This window comes from Pollicipes pollicipes, unplaced genomic scaffold (assembly GCF_011947565.3).
Source record: "Pollicipes pollicipes isolate AB1234 unplaced genomic scaffold, Ppol_2.1 Scaffold_3447;HRSCAF=4054_pilon_pilon_pilon, whole genome shotgun sequence".
NCBI classification, from domain to species: domain Eukaryota; kingdom Metazoa; phylum Arthropoda; class Thecostraca; order Pollicipedomorpha; family Pollicipedidae; genus Pollicipes; species Pollicipes pollicipes.
In genome coordinates this window covers 20,223,967-20,250,877 of record NW_023596297.1, presented here as the reverse complement: position 1 = coordinate 20,250,877, position 26,911 = coordinate 20,223,967, and the positions used below count along the sequence as shown (strand labels likewise).

General features: G+C 62.5%; 1 protein-coding gene across 2 annotated transcripts in view; it reads left to right on the top strand.

Annotated features, from left to right (window-relative positions):
* The window catches only part of LOC119091817 (liprin-beta-1), a 105,552-nt gene extending 83,419 nt beyond the window's left edge, over positions 1 to 22,133 (top strand). The window contains exons 5-19 of one of the 2 annotated variants that reach the window (XM_037214706.1): positions 9,371 to 9,550; positions 9,907 to 10,074; positions 10,839 to 10,952; positions 11,572 to 11,676; positions 11,919 to 12,087; positions 13,292 to 13,400; positions 15,038 to 15,166; positions 15,505 to 15,670; positions 16,069 to 16,320; positions 16,809 to 16,977; positions 17,358 to 17,469; positions 17,747 to 17,843; positions 18,035 to 18,163; positions 18,670 to 18,714; positions 20,497 to 22,133. In XM_037214706.1, the coding sequence (XP_037070601.1) occupies positions 9,371 to 9,550; positions 9,907 to 10,074; positions 10,839 to 10,952; positions 11,572 to 11,676; positions 11,919 to 12,087; positions 13,292 to 13,400; positions 15,038 to 15,166; positions 15,505 to 15,670; positions 16,069 to 16,320; positions 16,809 to 16,977; positions 17,358 to 17,469; positions 17,747 to 17,843; positions 18,035 to 18,163; positions 18,670 to 18,711 (1,941 nt within the window). In that variant the 3' untranslated portion in view covers positions 18,712 to 18,714; positions 20,497 to 22,133. The remainder of the gene's footprint in view (positions 1 to 9,370; positions 9,551 to 9,906; positions 10,075 to 10,838; positions 10,953 to 11,571; positions 11,677 to 11,918; positions 12,088 to 13,291; positions 13,401 to 15,037; positions 15,167 to 15,504; positions 15,671 to 16,068; positions 16,321 to 16,808; positions 16,978 to 17,357; positions 17,470 to 17,746; positions 17,844 to 18,034; positions 18,164 to 18,669; positions 18,715 to 20,496) is intronic. The other variant, XM_037214705.1, reaches the window with a different exon arrangement.
* The last annotated feature ends 4,778 nt before the right edge of the window (positions 22,134 to 26,911 follow it).

Sequence of the window (26,911 nt, the reverse complement as noted above, 5' to 3'; positions counted from 1 at the left end):
TTTTAAGATTCTGACCGTGCGGATGTGTGGAACAGAGAGTTATATCGCTGTCGGGAGGAATACAGGAGTGGTGAGAGGATCTGCGAGAGGCTCTGCGCGAGAATGGGTATAAGGTGGGGTGAAGGAAAAATGAATGGCGGCGGATGGGAAGCCGGGCGATTTCGAGGCTGGTCGAGTTTTCAAGTTTTAGGTGTCAGGCCGGCGCTATTTTGACGGTTGTTGGATCTTGAGACTTTGATATACTGAGGCAGTCTTGTTTATGGAGCTAGCGATGTTGGTTAGAATATACCTCACTGATCAGACCGTCCATTCCCTGAACGATTTATGACGGGCGCGTGTGTCCGCGCGTTCCATAACGCCCACGCGGTGAGCTGGTCGACCCGGCTGTTTGTTTTCTCGTGTCTGCTGGTGTCCTGCGAAGTCAGGCGCCTGTGTTTCACCGCCGAGTGTCACCCGGTGCGTGTCCAGTGACGGGTGTGCGGGCGCCGCGTGCCTGCATGTGAACGCTGACAGCTCCGAGCCGAGAGCGGGGTGTACGTGGTGCCGGCACAATCCGGTGTTGGGCAGCGCCCGTGCGCCCTCTAGCGTGCATTGTGCAGTTCTGTGTCCGCGTGAAGCGGCTGTCCTTTTGTAGGTGGTCAGAAGTTCGACACGCGTGCCTGACTGGCACTTCAGCATTATTAGCGCTAAACGTAGTTCTCGGAGTGCCTTACATGCGACTCTTGGAGCGCCCTATCTGTGCCTCTCGGAGTGCCGTAACTGTGGCCCTCAGAGTGCCTTTGCATCCGCTGCGGCTCTCTGTCCGAGGCTGGGATAGTCTGACGGTGGGCGGTGATCAGCCGTCCGATGTGTTTCGGGGTGATGGAGATCATCTAACTCCCGAGCTGCGGCGTCCAGCGCTCGAGAGACGAGGTTGGCGCCGTCCATCCGCCGTCCGTCGGCGGCCCGGGTCGCGGTCGGTGACGTCAGCCAAAGTCAACAGCGGTGCCGGGCAGGCCGACGGTCGATTTGCTCGGATGATTGGCAGCCGTCGGCGCTCGTCAGCAGCGGGGCTGGCCAGCGGAGGCCGGCTGCCGCCTCGGGGCTGATGCAGCCTCGGCCCTGACGCGGATGGCCTCCGGACGCGAGGACCTGCTTCGCTTCACGGCAGCGGGAGGGTGCGTCCTGCTCGAGACGAATGCCGTTCATTTACTGTGGGGCGAGTTCTCCGTTCCACAACGTCGTGTATGGTCAAATTCCTCTTCTGCATTTTGGGCGGTCCCGCCCTTGCAGCTCAAAAATAAATAACGCGACCGTGACGAAAAATAATCCTTAAGACATTGCATCGATAAACACGGGGGGAATTGAGGTGATGGCCGCACCTGTGTCCAACTCTGCCGATGGCCGGCGGGGCTCAGGCAGACCCCGTCCCCATCCCCGCGGCCCCCCGTCCGCCCCGTGCGGACGTCGATCCGCCCCGTAGCCGTGCGCTTCCCGGCCTGGCCGGCTCCCAATGGCGGGTCCGTGTCGGCCTGCGGGGCGCCGGGCCGGCCGGCGGCGCGCGCGTTCTTGGCTCGGCCCGGCGCGGCGTGGCGCCGCATTTGGCGGGCGGCGGCGCGCGCGCGGCGGCTCACCTGGCCGGCCGGGCGGCGGCCAGTGGTGCGCCGCGCCGTCGCCATGCCGGACAGCCGGCTGCGCGCCGCCGGCGAGCCGACCGACCGGCGCGCCGGCTCCAGCGACAGCGAGGAGAGCGAGCCCGTCACGGAGACGACGTCAGAGAGCGGCGCCGGCGACAACCGACTGCAGCGCTCCGCGTCGCGGCCCGACGGTGTCTTCCTCACCGAGTCGCCGGCGCCGGCGCCGCCGCAGCCGCCGCCCGCCGCCGCCGCCTCCGCCGCCCGGCGCCAGCAGAAGAAGCGCCGCCAGTCGGGTCTGTACAGGGCCGCTGGGTCGAGCAGGCTCCGGGAGGCGGTCTGTCTGTTGTCGTTGGCGGCAGGGAGGCCTCAAGCGTCGCTCGCGCTCGCGGGATGGGGCTCTGCTGGGCCGGATTACCGTCGGCGTGCTGTTTGAGAAACACGGCGTGCCGTTTGAAGGAGACGCCGGCTAGCTAAACAGGGTATGGACGTGGCTGGATCCCTGAGGCGCGTGCCGTGGTCTCGGAGGCGGGGTCCTTGATGGGGTGCTGGCCCGTCCAGGGAAAGTCTACCATGTCAGTGGCGTCCGATGCACAAGCTGCAGCATGTGGAACTCGTTTACCTAAAACTCACGCCGCGCGTTCTGTGTGGAAGCGCTGACCTGGCCCGGGCATTCCTGCCCCCCCCCCCCCTTGGCTCAGTGGCTCAGCCGTGGGGGAGCTTTTGGGGCCATGACACCCCTGGATGTGACGGAGGCCCCCTTGGAGCAGAAGGCCCCAGGACATTTTGACTTTCAAATAACCGAAATACTTCTAGGACATAAGCACGAGTCTCCGGGACATCAAATAGGGTCCCAAGCCTAAAATGTCCTCCGGTTAGGTCAGGGTCTTTATAGCGACAGGGCCCGTGGGCTGAAACGACTCCCTTTGGCCCGATTTGGCTCCCTTCTGGGTGAAATTCTGGGTACCGCTCTGGGTTCGGGTATGTATGTGCGTGCGTGCGACGGGTGCTGAAGAATGTCCGACTGGTGCCGAGAGGTGTCCAACGGGTGCCGAGGGGCGTCCGACGGGTGCCGAGCGGTGTCCGACGGGTGCCGAGCGGTGTCCGACGGGTGCCGAGGGGCGTCCGACGGGTGCTGAGGGGTGTCCGACAGGTGCCGAGGGGTGTCCGACGGGTGCTGACTGGCCGCCGCAGTGTGTCCGTCGCGCCGACAGTGTCGGGTGCGTCGTGGCGTCAGCAGTGGCGCCGGCCGGCCCTCTGCAGCTCGGCTCTCCGCGGCACTGCTCGCGAACAATGCTCGTCTCTGTCACGCCCACCGGGCGCCCGGCGGCGTCGGCCGTCTGTCGCCTGTCGCCTGTCGCCGTGGGGAGGGGAAGGTCAACTGCCGCGTCACCTTATGGGAGGAGTGGGTCAGGAACGAACGGTGCGTGACCACAGGGGTGGGATTGGGTCAGGGGCTGGCGCCGTGTCACCGGCGATGGTCGGGAACGGACGGGTGCCCCGCTGGGCGCCGTGGAATGGGGAGATCGGTGAGCCACTGGCCGCTGTGGAGTGCGGAGATCGATGAACCGCGTGCCGCCGGGGTGTATGGAGGTCAGCTGCCGCCCCGCCCCAATGACCCCTGGCGGCCGGCTGTTCCCGGGGGTGGGCGCGGCGCCCGACTGTGCGGCCACCTCAGTGTGCGCGGCCGGCCGGCCGCTCCGCGATGTGACGCCGGCGGCGCGTCCAGCAGGGCCGCGCAGCAGCGAGTCGGAGCGGACGCGGCGCGCGGCCGAGGCCGGCTGGCAGCCGCCCTCCGAGCCGAGCGACACCAACACCACTGACGACCTGTCGCTGGGCACCGGCAGCAGCGCCAGGGCCGACAGCCAAGGTGGAGAGAGCGGGGCACGGCCGCGCTCAGCCGCTCATCGGCCGCCGCCAATGTCCGGTTCTCCGGAGGGGCTCCTCGCAGGGTCGGGCGGGAGGCTGGTCCTGTTTGTTGGCTGGCAGCTGTGCAGAGTGGCGGTAGCACTCGCCGCCCATTCGCGGAATGCGTGGCGGCGGCCGGCACGGCGCGGTCGCCGGCGCGTGGCGCTCCGGGTCGCCGGCGCGTGCTCGGGTGGGGACGGGGCGCAGTTTCCGGGCGGTGACACCATTTGCATCAGAGCGGGGGGCGCGGCGGCGGCGGCCGCGGCCGGGCCTGGTCTGCCGCCGGCCGAGTCGCCCCCGGGCCTGCCGGGCCGATGGTGGGCCGTGAGCGCGTGCCGCGGCCGGCGGGCAGCCCCCCGGCCGGCCGTCGCCGCCCCGCCGATGACTCCGGTGGGGGTGCGGTCGGCGTCAGCCAGCCGGCCGTCGCGCCCACCCGGCTGGTGCAGCAGATCGCCTGTGGCCCCGTCCAGTACCGGATCAGTTACGTGCGGCGCCCGCGCCCGTCGTCGCCAGGTAACCGCACACCGGCCGGCCGTGCCCCACGTGGCGGCGGCCGGCGCACTGCACCGCACTCGCCCCCAGGCGTGGAGCGCCGATTTGGCCGCCAGCAGGCCGGTCCCCCGCCCGCGTGAGTGGGTTCATTGCCGGCGCGCCGCCGCCGCCGCGATAAACAGTCTCCTGAAATAGCGGCGCCCGACGTGGGGCGGCGTGCGCGATGAGCCGGGCCCCGGGGCGGTTTGTTTGCTGCCGGTCCAGCTGTGTGGGTTAGTGGAGCGGGAGGGGGCTGCGGTGCAGCGCGTCTAAAGCGGCCGGCCTGTCCGCCGTCAGCCGCCTCAGAGCCGGAGCATGCCGAGCACTCTTGGGCCGCCTACTACGCGCACCGGTCGCCGCTGTTTTACTACCGGCCTCCGGCGCCGCTGCCGCCACCCAGCTACTACAGCCTGCCGACCAGCCGGGCTCCGACGCCGGAGCGACGCAGCAAGACGCCGCAGCCGCCGCCGCCGGTGCCCGAGGAGGCGGAGCCGATGCGCCGGCTGGGCCAACGCGGCCGGCAGCGCGACCTGCTGGGCCGGCGCGAGAAGTTCCGGCGCAGCAAGAGCCGCGAGCGCAGCCTGGAGCGGCGCTGGGCGGACCCGTGCGGCCCATGTCCGTGCTGCGAGCCGGCCGACAGCGCCGAGGACGACTGGGCGCCGCCCTGCTGCCACGGCTACCACGGCCGGCCGTGCGGCCACCACGCGCCGCCGCCGCCGCCGCCGCCGCCCATCGACCACCGCTACAGCTACTCGGGTCCGCTGGACTGCTGGCCGCCGCCCTACCCGCCCGTCGACTACCATCGCTGGCTGGCGCCGTACAAGGTGGGCCTGGTGCCGGCGCCGCCGCCCCGTCTGTTCTCCCGCTGCCGGCTGGCCGTTCACCCGCTATTTGACGTGCGCCGGCCGGCCAACTGCCCTCCCCCTCTCGGTCTGGAGATGTCGGTCACTAGGCCAGCTGAACACTGCACTGCGGGCTCGACGTGGATCGAGACCCCCCCCCCCCCCCGTCGTTCAGGGAAGGCTGCGTAAACCGATGTGCGTGCAGCAGTCGGAAGGAAACATGAGTGTTCTCACTCGTTTTATCTCATCTCTGTGTGAATGCCCCGCGTTCAAAGAAACACATCAAAGGGTCTGAAAATAATCCGCCCGGGCTCGTGTTTGACAAGCGAGCCAGCCTCTTCTAAGAGCGCCTCGAACGGTTCGCTGATGCTGTGCGCTGACGGCTGGAGCCAAGCCGAAGGCCAAACCGTGTACGGGCTTCCTCGACAGGAGTTTTTCATGCGAGAGGGCGGCATGGAGGATCGCCAGACTTCGCACCGTTTCACCATGCCAAGGCGCGGGCGGGGCACTTTTTACCGGTGCCGCAGGCGTCTCTGCTCACCGGGCTGTGGGCCTGAGCGGCCGAGTGATGGGGGCGTCAGCTGGTGGAGTGAGAGGCGCAGGTTCGACTCCCTCCGCAGGTAGCTTTCGCCAGCCGCGCGTTGGACGGGAAGTGGCGTCGCCTCGTCCCAGCTGATGCGTGCGTAGATCAACTACCGAACTAAGCGGCAATGGAGCGAGGTACCGGCCGAGCGTCCGACCGCCGCGTCCGATCCCGACCAACTTCACGAGGCCGCGCCTGCTGTGACCAGGCCGCTGGACGACGGCCAGCGGCGGCCGCCGGGGCCTGTCACAGGAGCGGCGCGCATGCGGCCACGCCGCGGAGGCCGCCGACCTAGTGTCGACGCTGGGCTCCTCCGCCACTGGCCGGCGTCGACCCGCGTGTGCCGCCAGCCGCGGGCGGGGATGGTTTGCTCCCGCGACGGCCGGCCGGCCGGCCGGGCCGCACGTGTCGGCCCGTGACGTCGGAGGCCGCTGCCCCCCGCTCAAGCGCGCGGTCCGCCGGCGCTCCGGCGGAGGGGCCGGGGCCGGCTGCCAGCGTGGCGCCGCTGTTGATTCCAGAGGCGGTGAGGTGTCACCCGCCCACGCCACCGACCGAACCGGGACACGGCTGCCTGGGACGGGCCGATGGATGTGCAAAATGTTCTCCGCCATAGTTTTGTCGTGCCGAGACGACTATTACCCTGGGCACGGGCACTGTGATGCCTTGCTCTCACAGACGCGCGCCGGCTTGTGTTTCGGGTCCGGTGACGAGGCGGGGCCCGCGGCGGTGGTGTCACCGGATGAGGTCAGCAGCCGTGCCGTGCCGTGCCGTGCCGTGGCGTGCCGTGCCGGGTCGCACGGCGCCGCTGGGTGACGATCCGTGCCGGTGGCGCCCGGGCGCTGTCGTGTCGTGCGCTCGCGGCCCGGCTGACAGAACACGACACGGCGTCAGCGCCGAGCCGCGTCCGTGCCAGAGACGTCCGGCCGTCAGAGGGACGGGGGCCAACGGGCCGCCGCCTGTCCTGATGCGGCGCCACTATTTCGGGCCGGGCCCGTTCCGCGACCGAGACGAGCGCCGCTGGGGCGGCTCCGAACGCAAACGGACGCCCACTAGCTGTCATCGGGCTGTGGTGTCGGGCGCGAAACCAACGGGCCGAGATGTCGCAGAACTGGTGGGCAGGCTGCGACGGCCACTTGCCAGCGGGCCGACAGTTGTGGAGCAGCAACAGTCTCAGGAGGCTGTTGGCGCTGAAGTGGGAGGCTGACGCACTAAGCTGGTGCTGTCTGGGTGAGAATGCAGCACGCCACACTCAGAATCCACGGTGATCATTAGGGACTCCGCCAAGTTGCTGACTAGTGATATCAGGGCGTCAACGACCGTACTAGCACGCTGAGGTCTGGACAGACCGCTCCGGCACCGCTGGGCCGGCTGCAGTAGCGATAGAAAACCTCAGCGGCCCTGGCGCCAAAGCAGCCACCAGGCGCCAAAGGGAGGAATACGGTCACACTCTGTTGTGGATTGTGAGAGCCACACTTAGTGAAGGGCTTCGACTAGTTGAGTCGCGGATGGACCCTCGTTCCGGCAGAGTGGGCGGCCGCTGCGGGCGGGCGACCGGAGCCCGAGCGCGCTGCCTGGTCGCGGAACCATCCGGCGTGAGCGCGCCGCTCCGATTACTGGCGGCTGGCTCGTGCCGCAGAACGCCGCCCCGCCACTCGTTGTATTCAGTTTCACACCTCACCGTAGCCGACCATTGTTTGTGCCGGCTCGTGCCAGGCAATGCAGTCGTTGTGCTCCGTACTCCGGCTGGTCCCGGCTGGCTGCACAGGCTGGTGCTGACGGCATGGTCTCGAATGCCTCGTCACCAAGCCTGCTGTTCGGGGGCACAGACAGGATCCGGACCAGGTGGCGTCGGCTCGGCCCGCGTCTCCCGCACGGACTGGAGCGTGCCGCCCGGACGGCGGGCGGCGCCTGACCCGGCCCTCGCGCCGGCTGTGCCCTACTGAGGGATGAACGGACGAGACACGAACGGCGGACGGCTCTGATCGGTCGCCAGTTGGAGCAGAGTCTCCGCCGCCTCGGAGCCAACTCACGGCTGTTAGTGAAGCTCTAGGGTCACCTGGTATTTTGTGGGGAAGTGGTTGGCGCGTGGCGTAAAATGCATGATTTAGGAATTTTGAGAGCCTACATCAGGCGCCTCCTCCTGACCAGCTCACAGGCCTAAGTAATGCTCTCCACAGAGCTATCATAACGATAGGTTAGGCGACAGCCTATGTTCCATCACAAAGTCATCCCGTTGTACCGTCGCATCGTACCTGTGTACCCCGGACTGTTATTGGCACGCCAGCTGGAAGTGGTTAGCTGCACCTTGCGAGCTGGTTCAGTTGCGGTCTAAGATCATCCATCTAGTTTACATCGTGTAGTGTTGGTCGCTGAGGGAGTATCTTTGAACCTCGACAAACGATGCGGTGATTAACGCGGCGCGATGCTCAGGAGTATGGGCGTTCAGTTTGGCAGTGGAGTGTACAAACCGTTACGTACATAACAATTTCATACAATTTCGAATTATCTGGGGCTGGAGTGGTAACCACTGTAACAATGGGCTACAACAGTCGGTGCATGTGCAAGAATGTCAGCGTAATCTCCCCCCCCCCCCCCACACATACACATCCCTCTCCTTACAATCCCGGTGGAAAAGACAGACGCTGGCAATCAAGGCGACGAGCGAAGCTGCCGATAATCTCTACCTATTGCTTCAATGCGTCAGGTGAGCAGCCTGTTACGGTAGAGCCCAGGGTACGCCAGTCGACTGTATGACCGCTGTTGGGCGGCAGTCTCCGCGCGGCGTCGGCGTCATCGAGTGCCGTGCCGCCGCAGTCTGGTCCGGGTGGATACCGATGCCGTTCAATACAGCTCCACCGCGCCATTGTGGAGCCGTTCCGCCTCATTGTGCCGGGGCGGGAGGTCGACACGCGCCGCCGCCGGTGAAACGGCGCCGGTGTGGAGCCGCCGCTGGTGGGAAGGGCCGGCCGGCACCTGTAGCACTCTCGCCTCCCGCCCCGCCGCCCGGCCGTCACAGACAATGTGATGTAGAGTGTTGTGTCAGTGACAGCCGGGCCTCCGATGAATGGTGGGATCAGCTGTCTGGGTGTATGCATAATTTGGTGGATCTAGGGGGGGGGGAGGGGGGTTCACGTACCATACCGTGCGACATTTTTGCTGCGTGGGTACATCATGACCAGGTTATCGTAGATAACAGGAAAGTCGCATAAGTAATATACAAGGCTAATTTAATAGACACCGGATAGAAAGACACTTAGATATAGGCACTAGGGATAAACACCCTAGATAGACACTTCTTAACGCTACCTACCAAACGCACTCAGATGTATGCTATGAGCACGCTTTTTGTATTTTATTCCCCACGCTGTTACGCATACCACCACATGCCTTACAACACAGGTGTCACGAATTTGTATTATGTGTCACGCAAAGGTATGTGTATAGTCTACATGTATACGTATACGTGCATATGTATACATATGGGCGTATTACGCAATAGTATATCTTTTTACCTCAAACGTGTCTTGAAATGTCTCTTCAATATTATCGTGCAAGATCCACCTAGATTAGTAATGTCTCATTTAAACGACGATTATAAGCTTATATTATCATGCAATATCTACCTGCAGTAGTGAAGTGTCATTTAAACAACGCATCGTGATTTTTTTGTTGTTTCAACCGATCGTGTAAAATATGTTGGTCGACGCTGCTCTGAAGCTAACGGCTTGTAGCAATACCCATCGAATTTCCTTGCCGCTGGCGCCTGTTTGTCTTCATGCCTATGGTAAGCCGCTATGGCACACAGAGCGGCGTGGTTCGGCCGCCGTGTATGACACGAGACCCGGCGCCGCGCCCATCACACCTCTGACCTGTGCCGGCTGGCCGGTCCCCAGCCGGGCCTCGAGTACGATGAGCGGCTGCAGAAGCTCGAGTCGGACAAGTCGTCCCTGCAGCTGCAGGTGTCCGTGCTCACCGAACAGATCGACGCGCAGACGGAGAAGATCTCCGAGCTGGAGGACCAGCTGCGCACGCGCCAGATGCTGCTCGGCAAGGCCGAGGACAGGCTGCAGAAGGTAATGGTGGCCGTGGGGTAACGCTGCCGTCGCTGGCGCTCTCTCCTGGAACACGCCAACAGCTGATGAGTGGTGGATGGTTGCCCCCATCAGTCTGGGTCCTATCTGTGTCTTCCTGTTCAAATGTCTATTAACACCTGACAGTCTAGCTTTTTTCGGCTCTGGCCCCAGTCGTGGGGCGTGGCTGTCTGTGGACCTTCCTCGATCACCGACCCGCTCCTGTTCCCGCCTCATTCCTGAGGGGTGTAGAGGTCGTGATTGGGAGCGATCGTGGATGTGGACCAGCAGACTTGTGTCGGCGTCCCCTGCCTGTGCATGTGTCGGTGATCGGCCTTGACCCGCTCCGCCGCCGCCAGGACCTGGCCCTGCAGCAGGAGCTGCTGCACCGCTCCTCGTTCGAGACCCAGAAGCTGGAGGTGATGAACAAGATGTCCAACCTGACGCTGCAGCAGAAGACGCTGGAGCGGGAAAACATCGAGCTGCGGAACCGGCTGCGACGAGCCGAGCTGGGCAGCCGCCAGCCGGTCAGTAGCCGCCTTGCCGGGCGTCCGGTCAGTCCTCGCTCGGCCGGGTGTCCGGTCAGTCCCCGCCCGGCCGGACGTCCGGTCAGTCCCCGCTCTGCCGGTCGTCCGGTCAGTACTCGCTCGGCCGGTCGTCCGGTCAGTCCTCGCTCGGCCGGGTGTCCGCTCAGTCCCCGCTCGGCCGGTCGTCCGGTCAGTACTCGCCCGGCCGGTCGTCCGGCCAGTACTCGCCCGGCCGGTCGTCCGGTCAGTACTCGCTCGGCCGGTCGTCCGGTCAGTCCCCGCCCGGCCGGACGCTGCTGCTGCGCTCGGGCCGCGCTGGCGGCGGCTGCGGACTGAACCTGGTCACTGGGCTGCCAGAGCGCCACCTGTCTGGCAGCGGAGGCTGGGCGGGGTTGTGGTGAGGGCGGGCGGGCTGGTGTTTACCTGAGTGAAGTCTTCCCCCCCCCCCCCCTTCCCGCGGTCCATGCCCTGGGATTAGGTCCTCGGTTGTGGACGGGTCCGGAGTCCATGGTTGTGTGTATAAGCCCGCCCACACCCTGCGGACTGGCTGAGAAGCCGCTGCAGATTCCATAGTTTCAGCTGTCGTGGACTGGAGGTGCCACATGTGAGCCCGCAGGCCCACATAGCGTGGGCAAATAAAGCTCAAAAGTGGCATCTCCAGTCGGCAACAGCTAGCGATCGCAGAGTCTGGGGAGAATTCTTCAGCCAGCCTGCCAGGTGCTGAGGGCCTTTAATTCAAGTCGTTTTGGCATCTGCCATTACAGAGCGAGGAGCGGGGTCGGATCCGCGACAAGCCGCCGCTGGTGCCGCGGGGCAGCCTGCCCGCCGCCACCTCCACGCCCAACCACAGCATGCTCGACTCACCGCAGCGACTCAACGTGCGTGATTACCAGCTGGGTCCGGGCGGTGTGGGTCACGTGACGGCGGCGATTAAGGGCGGTGTCGGGTGACGTTTCCGACGCAGTTGCGCTCGCTGCCCGAAGGGGGAGGATGGTGTGCTGTCAAATGTCTTCATTTCGCTCATGGCTGCGGTCGGCCCCCGTGTAGTGCAAATAATCGAACAGCCGTCTGCTGGTGCTTGCAATTGCTGGTGTTCTATGGATCTGCTCCCCAGCCAACACCTCGTCAGCATGTACTACATCGCAGGCCTTACGAAACAGTATCGGCTGTGTCAATTGCGTGAACTGACCGATTTCGTCGTACCTTGTAGTCCTGTAGTTGTATTTTGTGTTTTGTAGTCCTGTCATATCTCACCTACGGTTGTAGTCCTGTAGCTGTAGTCTTGTGTTTTGTAATCCTGTAATACTTCACCTACGGTTGTAGTCCTGTAGTTGTAGTCTTGTGTTTTGTAATCCTGCAATGCTTCACCTACGGTTGTAGTCCTGTAGTTGTAGTCTTGTGTTTGTAGTCCAGTAATGCTTCACCTACGGTTGTAGTACTGTAGTTGTAGTCCTGTGTCTTGTAGTCATTTAATATTTCACCCACGGGGGTTGACAGTCGTCATCGAGCGCCACGGACGGCAGCCGGTACGCCTCGGCACAGGACAACTCGTCTCCGACAGGCATGCACCCCGCCACCTGCCGGGAAGGATCGCTACCAAAGGTGCGACCCGCCTCCGCTACTGACGGCGTGGACGTCTTGTCTCAAAACTTCAACATGCCGTTTATTCACGCCTGTACGCCGCACGTGTTGCCGACACCTGACTGCGCACGGTTACGGTCACGTGGCTTGTGTTATCCCGTGCGGTACCGCCTAGACGCTTTGCACTGTACTGTAACGGATCGTGCCAGCCGTGGCCTCTGATGTCATCTCCGTGGCCGCTGACGTCATTCCCGTCGCTGCAGACGCCGCCGTCGTCGCATCGCCGGCGCGTGGAGTCGCTGGGCGGCACCCTGCCGCGCGCCTCGGCCGCCGCCGACAGTCAGCGGCGTGCGGTCGCCTTCGGTAAACAGCCGACGCGCCGCCTCTGGGAGCGGGTGACGGGAAAGTATAGCTCGTCGACGCCCAATCTAGGTGACGGAGGTGGCGGCGCGCCTCGACGCTGGCCTGCCGAGCTGTGACTGACCTGGCGCGGCCGGCCGGCCCGACTGCGTGACTCTTCGCTTGGCACGGCTGGGCGGCGTCCTGGCCGGTCCGGCGTAGCTGCACATGCACTGAGTCTGCACTCTCTCTCGCACGAGGCTGGAGGATTCTCTGTTTTGTTTGAACGTGTGTGAACTTTTAGACAGGCTTGGATGCCGACCTTGGGCATTTGATTGCGGTAGCTGGCGTGAATGCTGTAAGTATGCAGGTCCGTTCACACCGGCGGACTGGCTGCACAATTCGCCACAAGCTGCTCTGCCAATCTGCAGTTGTGGACCGGAAGTGCCACATTCAAACCCGCCGACCCTCGAAGCGCGAGTAAGAAGAGCTCAAAAGTGTACCTCCAGTCCGCAGCAGCCAAATCCCGCGGGAGCCGGAGCAGATAGTGCGGGTGTTAAGCGTTCATACTTAAGTGCTGCAGACTAGAGAGGTGCCATTTTTGAGCTCTCGTCGCCCCTGATTTGCGAGCTTCCCGGCTGGAATGTGACATTTCTAGTATGCAGCAGCCGACTGGCTGTAAAATCTGCGGCGGATTCTGCAGCTAATAGCGCGAGGTATGAACAGACCGTAAGACCCGTGGATGGTTTTCGCATTGGTTGTGGCACGGATGAAATGTTTAGGTTGCATATTTCTGCTACGAATGCACAAATCTGCGGTGAATGCTGTTAGCATAAGATCCAATTACGGCGATCGTTGTCGCATTTGTTGTGCACATTGGCATGTTTTGACTAACACCTTATTTTGCACGATGTTGTCCTGTGTTTTGCATCCCTGTTAGCGCCTTATTTTGCACGATGTTACTCTTTATTTTGCATCCCTGTGTGTATTACATCAAATAGCGTATGTTTCGCCGTAGTTTTAGTGCTATTGGTTCAGTAACAAGTTTTGTTCGCGCAAGTTGCCTCACAAAAACATTTTTGACTTACGTTCAGTATTTGCAAAATAGTCTTCATGTACACCGTGTCGCGTATATCATTGTTGCGAAATTCCAGCTAAAAAAAAATGCATTTTGGTGTGCGTTCTAACTCGTGTAATGTGGCCCCATCCTCTGTTGCTGCGCTGATCACCTGCAGTAGGTCGCCGCTGGGCCGGATGTTTTTGTTGGCTTGTCCGCTCACGGCGGTTCTGCTTTCAGCCGACTCCGATCAGCCGATCCCGAACAGTCCCACCGATGACGTCACGGGCGGACCACACTCCCCCAGCACGCAGAACAAAAACAAAGGCTTCAAAAAGCTGTTCGGAAGGTAACGCGCCATCGGACATTACTGACCTAGCTCCCGGCATCTGCTCTCCTCCACAGTTCGTGCTACTGGCGATGGAGGAGGTCGTTCTAGAGCCTAGGGAACAGCGCATCAGCAGCATATCAGGCAGTGACGTTCGCCAGTGACCTTTCCGCTTCGGGCTTCCCGCCGGTTTGAGTGGGCATCGATTGGGTACCAGACGCATGTGCTGACATTGGGGGTCGCTGATAGCCTGCGGGCGGACTGACGGCGGCGGCGCTGCGGCGGCTCGCGCTACCGACCGGGCCTGGACAGGTGTCGGCCGTCGTGGCCCCTCCCCCTCCCGCTCTCTGTTCCCAGATGGCCGGAGCATAGTACTGCTGCCACTCACTGACTTGTCATGAGACCGCTACCACCACCGTCGTCCTCTGAATCCAAGTGACGGAAACTCACATGTACTGGAGTAACCGACTTACCGTAAAACCTTCTACCGTCATCGTATTTTCGCCATGTATGAAGACTTCTGATATTTTCTCTGCACCAGGTTGCAGCGTCACCCATACCCCACCCTTGACGCGCCGCCGAGTGTTGCGGGCCGCCGGCCCACGCCCCGTCGTTAGTTGACGTCCATCAGCATCGCCGCCGCCCCGACCTGCGCCCGTGGCCAGGTCTTCCCCCGCCCCGGCCTGTGTTTGTGAGTGACCAGGTCATCCGCCCTGGCGTGTGTCTGTGAATGACGAGGTCATCCCACCATGGCCTACGCCCATGACAGGTCCCCGGCCCCGGCCTACGCCCGTGACCGAGTCCTCCCACCCCGACTGCCCGTGACCAGGTCCTTCCCTGCCCCGGCCTACGCCCGTGACCGAGTCCTCCCACCCCGACCTGTGCCCGTGACCAGGTCCCTCCCCGCCCCGGCCTACGCCCGTGACCGAGTCCTCCCACCCCGACCTGTGCCCGTGACCAGGTCCTTCCCTGCCCCGGCCTACGCCCGTGACCGAGTCCTCCCACCCCGACCTGTGCCCGTGACCAGGTCCCTCCCCGCCCCGGCCTACGCCCGTGACCGAGTCCCCCACCCCGACCTGTGTCCGTGACCAGGTCCTTCCCTGCCCCGGCCTACGCCCGTGACCGAGTCCCCCACCCCGACTTTGCCCGTGACCAGGTCCTTCCCTGCCCCGGCCTACGCCCGTGACCGAATCCCCCACCCCGACTTTGCCCGTGACCAGGTCCTTCCCTGCCCCGGCCTACGCCCGTGACCGAGTCCTCCCACCCCGACCTGTGCCCGTGACCAGGTCCCTCCCTGCCCCGGCCTACGCCCGTGACCGAGTCCCCCACCCCGACCTGTGCCCGTGACCAGGTCCCTCCCTGCCCCGGCCTACGCCCGTGACCGAGTCCTCCCACCCCGACCTGTGCCCGTGACCAGGTCCCTCCCTGCCCCGGCCTACGCCCGTGACCGAGTCTCCCACCCCGACCTGTGCCCGTGACCAGGTCCTTCCCTGCCCCGGCCTACGTCTGTGCCCAGGTCCCTCCCCTTCCACTGCGGCCTGTGCCCGTGACCAATTCCCCCGCCCCGGCCTGTGCCCGTGACCAGCGTCGCTGCGTCGCCAACCGGCTGCCGTGTAGCGGGCGTGTTGCGCCTCACTCCCGCCACCCGCTCCCGGCAGGATGAAGCGCAGCAACTCGGGCGGCCTGGAGCCGGAGATCCCGGACGGCGGCGAGTTCCGGCGCGGCGGCACGCGCGCCACGGCCGGCCCCCGGCTGGGCTGGGGCGGCGAGAGGTCGCGCGACGACGAGTGAGTTGCGCCGGCGGCGGCCGAGCGCGGCCGAGCGCGGCGTCGGCGTGTCTGTGCCTTGGGGCTTACGGTCCGGGTCGACCGCGGGCATCCTGGAACCGTGTGTCATACGCCGAGCCAACAGTGCGCAGAGCTGCGGAGATGCGGCTCCGTTCTCGAGATCCGTTGGAAGGCTAGTGTGCCGCCGCGAGCTGGTTTCCGTCACTACTGGAGCATGGCGTTCTTGGTTTGGCGACCTTGATCAGGCCCACCGCGTGACCGCGTGGCGCCGGGGTGTCGCCCGCCGCCCGCCAGCGACTTTTCGCTCGTCGCGACGGCACGTCCGCCTGCGCCCCCAGCCGCGTCTGGCGACCGCTGGCCGAGTGGGACACGGACACGGTGGTCGGCTGGTTCCACGAGATGGGCCTGAGCGCCTACACCGCGGAGGTGCGCCGCTGGGTCCGCTCTGGCAGCCACCTACTGCGCGCCACCGGCGCCGAGCTTGAGAAGGAGCTCGGCCTCAAGGTACGCGCCGGCGGTGCGGAGTCCGGCCCAGCTGCTCGGCTCGGGGCTGGTCACCAGCTGGGAACGCCCTCCTGATCGCCCATGATGTAGCGTTGAAGCATTTGACCTGGATCGGATGATCCCCTCGTACTATCTGGATGTGTGGGTGTTAGGTTCGGAGGCGCCAGAAAGTCGCATTTGCTGTTTAGTTATTGTCATGTGACGAGATCGCACTGTGTTTAATGGCCAACAGTTGCTGACCTCTTGCGCGTGCGTGCGCGCGTCACCGCAGTGTCCTGCGAGGCATAACGGTGCGATAGTCCACACGCGTCTGCCGCCAGCACCCACCACGCCGTAAATAGACGGCGCTGGCGTTGAGTTTGGGGTCCGTGCCCCTGACCTCGTGCGTCCGCCGCCAGCACCCGCTGCACCGCAAGAAGGTGGTGCTGGCGCTGAGCGCGGCCGGCTCCGCGACCGACGATCCGCCCGGCCACATCGACCACAACTTTGTGATGCGCTGGCTGGACGACGTCGGCCTGCCCCAGTACAAGGATGCCTTCCTGGAGGCGCGCGTCGATGGCCGCGTGCTGAACCAGCTGACGCTGGAGGACCTGCAGACGCTCAAGGTCACGAACCTGCTGCACGCTCTCAGTCTGAAGCGCGGCATTCAGGTGAGGCCCTGAGGACGGCCCCCTCCGACGCCCAGCGGCCCCAGCGTGCCCGGCTTGGCCGCTCCGCTGTCGTGGAGGCTCTGGCTAACGGATGTGTGCGTGACGCCGTGTTCGGATCTCCGTCGCATTCTCTTATCATTGGTATATGCCTGATTTTATTCTGCTGCAGCTGGACTGCTGTCGAATGCGGTAATCGTGGGACTGAATACTTATATTTGTATTTGTATTTGTATTTGTATTTTATTGCTTATATTTGTATGGAACTGCACGCAAATCAATGATTAGAACGAAGACGATAGTGACTGGGATGAGTTGGTACTCATTGAAGAATAGTATTTCTATATTAATTAATCAACAACTCGAGAGGCGCTTCAAGGCCGATATCGAAAGCGCCCACTTATAGTCACGTGTGTGTGTCCCTCGCTTCCTGCCGTGCTGTCGTGACGCAGCCTTGATCACGAGGGGGCGCGCTCGCCCGTCACCGCCAGGTGCTGCGCCTGAACGGCTTCTCGCCGGCCTGCCTGCGGCGGCGCTCGACGCCCGACGAGCCGCGCCAGCCAACGCCGCAGGAGGTGGCGCTCTGGACCAACCACCGCGTCATGGAGTGGCTGCGCGAGGTCGATCTGGCCGAGTACGCGCCCAACATGCGCGGCTCAGGTGTGTGTGCTTCGTCCGGCCGCCCGCCCGTCCGGCCGGCCGGCCGGCCGGCCGGACGTACATCGGCGGACCGAGCCGGACGGGTTACCTGGTGCGGCGCTGCTCGTCACTGTGTGGGTGTGTGGCAGGGCGAAATGTGTGTGTGTGTGTGTGGGGGGGGGGGGGGGCAGTCTGTGTGCTTTGGCTTGTAATAAGTGTTTGCGCGTGGTACCCACTCTGGTGTCAGTTTCGGGGACAACGCGAGCCCCTCTGACTCCTCGGCGTCTGGTGGCCTGTGTGTGTGCGGTGTCTCACTGGCGGCTGCGGGGCGCTGTGACCCTCTGCAGTCCGTAGCCCCGGTTCGCTATCCGCGCGCTGTGAGCCCGTGTTGACTTCGGCAGGGGTGCACGGTGCGCTGCTGGTGTACGAGCCCCGGTTCACCGGCGAGCTGATGGCCTCCGTGCTGTCCATCCCGGCCAACAAGTCGCTGCTTCGGAGACACTTGTTCACTAGGTAAGGCGCCGCACCGGTGCGGGCTGTCTCGTCACAGGAAGACGGCGCAGATTGGGCCGCCGCTGCAGCTGCGAGGCTTTGACTTCAGTCCGTCAGATTCCTTGCCCTCAAATGCAGCATCCCGTTCAGTTCCGACTACTGTATGATGAGGTTCCGGGTCCATTGTTATAAGTCTGGTTCTTACTCCAGTGCGCTGTTCACTCTCGCAGCGGCTGCGAGCTGTCGCGTTCCATGTCTCCCATGACGACGTGTTTGACGGGCAAGCGCGTCTTGGCAGGTTCAACGATCTGGTCGGCTCGGAGATCCTCCGAGAGAAGAGAGAGGTCGAAGACAACCAGACCATCACGCCTCTGCGGACCGACTCGAAAGTCAAGGTGAGCACAACTGTCGGTCATCGAGGCACGGCCTTACCCTGGCGCCAGCGCCGGATGTTAAGTTAAAAGCGCGGGTTGTGCACGAGAGACTCGTTTGTTTCCTGGTCGCACCGGTCCCATCCGTGTCGCCCGCGTGCCAGAGGCGTGCGCGGTCGGTCGCTGAGCTGACGCGGTATCTCCATGCCGAGCAGCTGCACAAGCGGGGCCAGTTCACGCTGAAGCGGCGCAAGGGCAAGGCCGAGTCGGACGGCGACGACTTCCTCTGCCCGGTGGACGTGCAGGGCTCGCCGCTGTCGTCTCCGGACATCGCCAGCGGCCAGGTGGGTGCGCGCGCGCCGCCCCGTCCCGCGCTCTCCGCTGACGGCGGCCGCCGACTCACTGAGGAAGGCGCTTCGCCCGGGCCGTCACCGGCCACGTGCTGCTAGGCTGCCGGTGATGTCTTGCGAAAAGGATGAGTTGGATCATTACTGCGCTTGGTCGAGTTAGCTTTGGCCGCCCTGTTGATCGTGGATTGCAGTGTATATTTTCATTGTAGGGAGAACGGCGGGCTGTGTAAGACTGCTGAAATGTGTCGCGACAGGCCTGTTTGGGAAGTATGGGAGCATTGTCCAGCTGCTATCCAGCCGTAAGGCACGTGACCATAATCAGCCCCACCGTTGAACCCCAGCTGGCTGTGGTGCAGTACGCGCCGGCCGTTCAGGTGTTGTGCCATACCTGGGCACCGAGGCCGGCGCCGAGTGACTGTGCTGGCGGGTGGGGACCGGGGCGCCGGGCTGGCCTCAGCTCGCTTGGTCCGGTGACGCCGCTCTATTTCGTGCCCATGCAGAAGCCAGCGCCATCTTTCGGCCCCGTCGGAGCCAAGCCGTGAACGGTAACCGTGTGGTTCGAGCTGTAGTGTCGGTGTTTGTGGCTTGGGGAGTGTGTTTTGTGCTTGGCGTGGTGCGGTAGTCCATAGTCCCCAGCCATCTATCTGGAGTGCCTTCTGTTGATGTTCCGGCATGGTCAAGAGTGTTACGTTGTCTTGCTGTGGGTCAGGGTTTGGAGGACAGTCTGTGCGTGTCTCCTTTGCTTGGTTTGGTGCGGTCTGTTTTGCAGTGCATGCAACTTCTAGTCATTAGCACCGCAGTCGCTCCCTCCCATTGAAGCGGGTCACCAAGATCACTAGGATACCATGTGGGTCACGCTGGGGCAAATGTTGTGCTGGTAGTTCGGGCTGAGGTAAAGCTATGAGGATACTGTGTCATTCCCGTCGTCAGATTGAGGGCAGGTCAGACTACCGAGCGGGATCGGCTGCGGTCAGGGGTTCGAGCCTCAAGGAAGGCGATCGTGTTTCCCCAATAATGAAGGAAATCCTTGCCATGGGTGGGCGGTCATGACGTTGAATTGCGCGATAAAGATCCCCAGCGCGATTTGGCTAGAATGGAGAAATCTCTGCCGCAGTTTAAAACGTTTGGAAGCGCTTATGGCTTTGCTTCCACATTGCACGCTGCACATCGCTAGGCTACACGAAGTAAGGATTCATGCGGCTAGTACACCCTATATGTGTACAATCCAGTTCCCATCTTTCTGATAGTACGACGTGGTTTGGACGCTCATGGATCTGGGCTGGATCCGGTTTTTGGATGGCTGTTATGTGCATCACACTTTAAGATGTCACATATGCCACTCAGCATTTTGACCTGGCGTTTGGGCATACGTGAGTTGGATGACTGCAGACACACCCTGTCCGATCCCGAGCACACGCTGTCACCCCACGGGCATGGCCAGCACCGGTGACCTGGGGTGTCCTCGCCCACCGTCGATCACTGCCGCACTGTTGTCGGCTGTCCGCTGGGCGTAGCGAGGACAGCGATGGGTGTGGGTGGCGGACTAGCTGGTTTCGCATGATTGTCCCCTCGTGGTGGAAGGCGCGGCGACACGTTAGCGAGTGTGTGCACGACAGTAGATCTTGCAGTGGGCATCCGAGCAGCTTTCTTGGGACACATTGGTCAGCTTTTTAGTAAAGGTTAGAAGCTGATCGAAGCACATACTACCAGAAGCTGAGTAGTAGAAGTGGTAGTAGTAGCCACCAGTTAGAATGCGTTTAGCCCCAGTCTTTATTATGCCTTGCAAGAGCTTTGACGCCATATTCTGTGAAGAATGCGTTGTAACTATCTGCTAGGCTGGTGTCACTTGCATTTCTCACATCTTTCCGTCGCGCTTATGCATTAGGTACATATTTCAATGTCTTATCAAATTACAGCCAAACAAGCATGTATGTTTTCTGAAGTGGTGTAATTTATTTCCTCCGTGTAAGATATTTAAACTGCTTCTAGTACTGGCAACATTGTTCTTTCGCAAAGCAGTGCTTGGGCAATGAAACGTATTTTTAGGCGTATGATGGCGCATTTCAAGTAATTATCCAGTCATCTGTGTATTTTTACCTGATCTTCAGCAATCGCCGAGCATGCCGCTGATAACGACTGCGGTGAGCTCACTCTATAACCGCGCATGAAGTGGTGGCGTTCTTGCTGTGAAGCTGCTCACACGCTAACGCTGTCTCCGGGGGCGCGGGCGGCCGCGTGTGGTACGCCCCGTGCGGCGACAGCGGCCGACTCTGCCGCTTGATCGGCGGCGCCGCTCGGGCTGCCTGACGCGGTCCCCTCTGTTGCAGAACCCGCTGGAGATGTCGCTGGTCGAACTGCGCACCAGCGACGTTTAGCCGCGCGGCGTGCGGGACACCAGTGACGTCATCTGTCACGTCATGGTCGGCGGCAGTGCCTCGGATGCCACGTCGCGATCGCGTGACCTGGGTGACATGTTATAGTCGCCAGTGGCGTCTGATGGTTCGGTGCGTCTGGCACCAGTGGCGCCAGGTGGCGCGTATGACGAGAACCAGTGACGCCAGATTTCGGCATGGTGGGAGCCGTTGCCGTCAAATAACATGTTGCAATCGGAGCCAGTGACGTCACGAATCGATGGTCGTTCCTCGCACACTGCCGACACTCGATGACAGATCGAGTCGCGTGCCTTGAGCGTCTAGAGATGGTGCTTGGGCCGTGTGCCAGCGACGGTGCTGGCTAATCCGCGCGCCGGTGCTGGGGCACCAGTGGTGCCCGATTCCCGAGGTTTTGTTGCTGGGACCGGCGCCGAGCCCGTCCGCCTCGGCTGCCTGGTGGGCAGCGCCTGGTATCCGCCGGAGGTGGGCTGGAGCGCCCGTCTGAGGTCGGCTCTGAACACGGCGGGTGGTGATCGGCGCAGCGGTCGCTTGTCGGGCCTCCGTGATCGGCACAGCGGAGACATGTTGGGCCTCGGTGATCGGCGCAACGATGGCATGTCGGGCCTCGGTGATCGGCGCAGCAATGACATGTCGGGCCTCGGTGATCGGCGCAGCGGTGACATGTCAGGCCTCGTATGATGACGGGATGTCCCTGGCCGCCGGCCGTCGGCCCGGGTCGCGTCAGCAGCTGGGTTTCGGTCGGCGCCTGACCGGGTGGTGGATTGTGGCGCTTTTCGTCAGAAAAGCCCCGCCAATCCGGCTACCGGTGGCCAGCGGGGACGCTTCTCGCCACCGCTGCGAAAAGGCAAGCTGGGGCTGGACGGCGCCTCGTGATCTGTCTGCAGGAGGGCGATGATAATCCGCGGAGAGGATCGTGGTTCGAGGATCACAGTGGTGACAGCGGGACCTCTTTGCCGAGCGATTTCACCCGTAGAACGACTTCCAGTCTTCCCGTATCTGGTACGACGTGTTGTTGCTGTCGTTCTATTCGCGTCACCGTACCAACTCAGAGCGTCCTTGCTTCCGCACTCAACTCGGTCTCTGAAGCCCCAGGAGTGGTTGTCAGTCAGCCTTGTCTCCGACACGGTCTTGTGCCTTCGCCGTATTTACGAGGTCGGCGCGACTCGTATTTTTATACATGTCCTGTACATATGGTCTTCCCGGGTGCTGGGTGGGGCGCCATCGGGCGTGCGCGTGTTTTAGATACGGACGACAATGTGCCCTTTTTACCGTTGAACAATGCTGCGTACAAGACAGTGCCTGAAGCCTGATCATGAGCTGTGGCTGCCCCTGCCGCCGTCAGCTGAGCCTGAACTTGCCGTGCCTCGGCTTGTCCGGGTCAGGTAGCCTTCCACCTGAGCAGCTGCGTTGCGGGCGTCTGAAGATTGCGTTGCCGGCGCGTCGTGCGAAGTCGGGAGTCCGTGTGATTGAGAATGCGAGCCCCGCTCCAGGCACGGTCGCGCGGCCTCGGAGCGTGTGCCAATGTGAGAGCTGATCCAGTCTGGTGCTGTCCGCGGGGCCGTGCCGGGGCCTGTGGGACACCCTGCTGTCGGTGGGTCCGTGTGTGCGCCTAGGAGACCGCCCGGTCAGGAGTTTGGCGGCAGTGTGCGAGCCTGCAGCGATCGCGCGTCAATAAACGCGCGCGCCCACCGGCTCTGCTGATTGGTCGAGCCGTGCGGCGCGCCGCGCGCCAATCACGCGTCTGTTTGCTCACCTAACGAGCGGACCGGATAACCGAGTTACGTGCGGCCCCGGGCGAACCTGGGACTCCCTCCGCGCCAGCGCACCGCCGGCCCGGTGACGTCCCCTGACCCGCGCGCCCCTGCCCCTGCCGCTCCACTCCGTCCCACCCCTCGCCTCCCCCCCCGCGACCAAGTGTCGTACAGGGCTTCTCCCCTCAGCTGCGCATCATCCCCTCACCACACATCCACGACCGACGGAGAGTGGCATGCGGTTTTGTTTTGTCTTGTTTTTGTAACGTATGTAAAGAATATCTCGACAATCCCAACGCAATCAGACCATATGCCGAACGGCACGAATGCCAGAAACTTGCTGTTGTGCTAGATCTGGATCATGATATTTGTTGGTGCTGGAGGGTCTGTTGGCAGTCGCAGCTGTCTCGCGGCGTCCTTGTGCATCAAACAGCACAGCCGCCAGTGTTCATCGTGGTGCAAGAGTCCCAAATGACGCCACATACACAGTTTGGACGTCGACTGCTTGAAAAAGGATGCGACCTACAAACAAGACAAACGCGATTGGGTTGATACGAAAATCGGAGATGTAACCATTTCGACCGTCGATTTTTGGGACAACATCGCGGTTCGCGGGTAGGATAAAGGTGATAAAAAGTTAATCCATTGCTTAGACAAACAAAAGACCCAATCGATGCTTAACGCAGCGCTTTGTTTTTATATGAAGTTAGAACAGAGCGTCATGGTCCCAAAGAGATCGCCTCTGTTCGTCGACCACGCAATCCCGTTGAAGTAATACGCGTTCTAACTGTACTGACATGCTGTCCATCCGGACATGAGGGTTCGTTTGTCCGGCCCTGGCAGCGGCCCGGCCCAGTGCCGGATCGGAGTGGCGCTGCCCCGTCCCCTCGGCCGCCGCTGGTCAGGACACTGGCCCCCATCCCCAGCCGGCCGTGGGCACGCCGGCCGAGACAAATGATCGCCGCCGATGCGGGCGGGGGCATCGCCCGTGAGGTGGCCTCGGCCAAACGCGGCCACAGCCTCGACGTCGAGGACGGACATCCGATGTGATGTAACTGAATATTGTTGCGCATATGATGGCAGCACGGAGTGACGACATGGGCATGGCGGCAGATGCCTCAGAGCGCCTGAGGACGTCGCGACCTGATTTGAAGTTGTTTACGTTCTAGTGCAATCAAGGTGCTCCATTTTATATATACATACACACACACACACATACACACACACACACACACACACACACACACACACACACACACACACACACACACACACACACACACACATATATATATATATATATATATATATATATATATATATATATATATATATATATAATACCCGTCAGAACAATATCAACTGTGCTTCCTTTGTTTTAGTTTTGAGACGGCTCATCAATGATTTAAATTGGTCAGGTTCACTTAAGTTTGATTGGCATGAATTTTATAAGCAATTCATTCCTTAGCGACGACGAAAATTTCATTGATTCCGAAGTCGCCACCGGCTCCACTCGGAATGTAAAACACAGGCTTGTCCGTGATGCATGCCTGACATGATGTTCCCCAGAGCCTGAGGGCCGCTGGAGCCTCTGTTCGTGTTTTTATCTGATTGCCGCCCGCGGCCGACCACCAGCGGAACGCCAGGAGAGCCGGCTAGCCCCCGGCCGTCGCCGGGCCATTACAACGCTGGCCGGCGGTCAGCTGACGACGGTCGGGAGAGAGTCTTATGACGCCCTCCGCAGCCGGACTCTGCCCCTCCGCGAGTCAGCAGGAGCCGGCGGCTGGCGGAGGACGGGTTGCGATGCCGTCCCGGCCGCGGCCAGCTTGCACCGCCGGCGGCCTCCGTCAGTCGGGCGGCCGCCGGCTCGCTCGCGGCTCCCACGGTCTCGCCGTTCCCACCGCCAGCCGGCCCGAAGCGGCGGGTCGGTCCGCGGGCGGGCGGGCGGGCGGCGCGCCCCGCGTTCCCAGGCGCGGCGCGGCCGGAGCAGGTGGCCGGCCATTGTTGTGGCGCCGCCGCCGCCGCCGGCGCACCAGGCGCGCCCAGCCGCGCCTTCTGCACTCCGTCAACCAGCGATTACGGCGCGGGGAGCGGCCGCGGGCCGGCGCGCCGCGGAGGGACGGCCGCCGACGCCGGGGAGAGACCGGCGGTGTCTGCAGCGCTTCGGCAGAGTCGGCCGGGGAGCATGACTGCGGGGGACGGCGCAGCGCTTAGCACCAGGCCCTCTCTTCCGCCCGGCTTTACCCGCCGTCCGCGGCAGACCAACGTGAGAGATTCTCGACTTAAAGTTCTCCAGATTGGGCGCTAAACGACCTGGCTCTTATGATGAACGGCACCCGCGCCGACCCGCGGCGGAGAGCGGCTCGGCCGTCGCAGCAGGCCGCGTGCGCCGGAGGTCGGAGTTCGAGATGAAAACGCAGCTCACGGTGGAACCTTGCCGGTCTCTAGGGGCGCGCTGGCCGCATAGCAATCGGCCCCGCGCCAAAAGCGCGCGGCAGTTGCGTCACGTCCTCTCACGCCATTCAGCATAACATTTACGGTGGCGGCGCCGCATAAATTTTTAATTAAGCCCCGGCGCGGTCCGATCCCCTCCTGCTCTGGCCCTATGTAATCGACGTAATTGGGTTCCGATGAGACAAGCCACCGTCGGATGTTATCCGGTCCCCTCCCGTCCTGACGGCGGCCTCCCAGCGCCAGGCGCGATCAATTTACCGTACAATAATTTATGAGATGAGAATAATGCTTCAGATGAGCCGTGCGTTCTGGAGATCATGCATCATGCCTGCTGTGCTCCATTCATTCATGTGATGTTGGAGAGGCCCACGGGAAAAGATGACTTGTCATGTCCAAAAGATGATTCTAAAAGTAACGTTGTGTATCGGTTATCTCTTAACCATTCTATCACATATACGCCTGCACTGTCTGTTGTGTCGACTCACACGTTGTTCTTAATTGGGCGCGAGCTGTTGCGTTATTTTTGCTCGTTTCTCTGTTGCGCGCTACTTATCAGCATCATACCTAAATATAGTTAGCAATCGCTCAATACCTCAAGAGTTTCTCCCACCCTCACGATCAGCGTAATATCCACCCGCATACTTTTACTTTTCCGCTGGTTTGTGGCACTGGTGAATTGTGTACCTCAGTTGGATTGGCTTGTTTCTATTGTGAAACCTTGGGAACACAGGTAACTTTCTAGTCGTGGACAAGAGGGGCCTTCCATGCCCCTTTCGTCGGTCTGGCCGACCTCACTTAAATAAATGTGTTCTCGTCGTCTGAACGACGTCATTTTTGCCAAGTATCAGCCCTGAAAATGGCTACTGAGAAGAAGCTGGCAGGGCTATTATTTGATGCGGACGTGGAGGGTTAGCATCTTCAACGCTCTACAGATGAGAAAATGCTCTTATTTTGAGTATGTTTAACGCTGTGTAGTACACAACTATTTATTTTAGCGCCATTTCGATTCATGTGTTTTTTGTCATTCATCTGAATGCCTGCTGTGGTCGCCCAACGTTCATCTGGACACTGCGGTGTGGTCTCCTGCTCTGGACGCTGGTGTGGTCCCCTGCTCTGGGCGTGGTGTGATCCCCTGTCCCGGACGCTGGTGCGGTCCCCTGTCCTGGATGTTGTCCAAGTCCGTGCTGTCCCTGTCCTGAATATCGCCCAGGTCCGTGGGATCCCCTGTCCTGGATGTTGCCCAGGTCCGTGCGCTTCCCTGTCCTGGATATTGCCCAGCTCCGTGCGCTCCCCGTCCTGGATGTTGGCCGGGTCCGTGCGGTCCCTTCTCCTGGATGTTGGCCGGGTCCGTGCGGCCCGCCCGGTCCGTTGGTGTTCAGCCGCCATCGCCCAATTGCTGCCTCCCAGCGGGGCCGTAATCCGTTTAGCAGCTCGCCGGTCCGCGTCGTCCCCGTGTTTAGCCTGTATTGACTTTTGCCGGGAACAAAGGAGGCGCGGCGAATGCCACTGGCGCCGATTGCTTCACGCTGTGGAGGCCGGCGCCGGCTGCGTCAGGCTGGCCCTGCCCGGTAGGGGACGGCACCTCCCACAGAGTCTCCCTTGAAGAGGACGGTGCCGTCGACCGGCCCCGCCGTTCAGAGGAAAATGACTCCTGGCAGTCGACATAGCGGCCAACTGTCCGCACGGCGCACAGGATCTTCTTTGCGCAAGGCGCTGCACCGAACCTGTCTGCTTCAGTGGGGCGTCTGCTCCAGAGGACGGTCGGAAGCCGAAAGCACGCGCCCGGCCCGTCAGCCCACACGCCCCTCGCCCTGAGGCCAGTTTCGGCCGGCGCGGCGCGCGGTTGGCCGGCGGACGATCGTTGGGGAGGCGCGATATCGGCGCGCCTGAAACGTCAGTGATCGCGGACAGCGCCGTCCCGTCCCCCAGCGCCCGAGCCGCCGGCAAGCGGACGGCCGGGCGGCGGCGGCGGCGGCGGCGGCGGCGGCGGCGGCGGCGGCGGCGGCGGCGGCGGCGGCGGCGGCGGCAGCGGCGGCGGCGGCGGCGGCGGCGGCGGCAGTCGGCCGAGCGCGGCGTCTTTCGACCGACGCGTCTGAATAATGAGGGAGATATGAGAGGCGACACCCAGTGCGGCTTGAGCGATG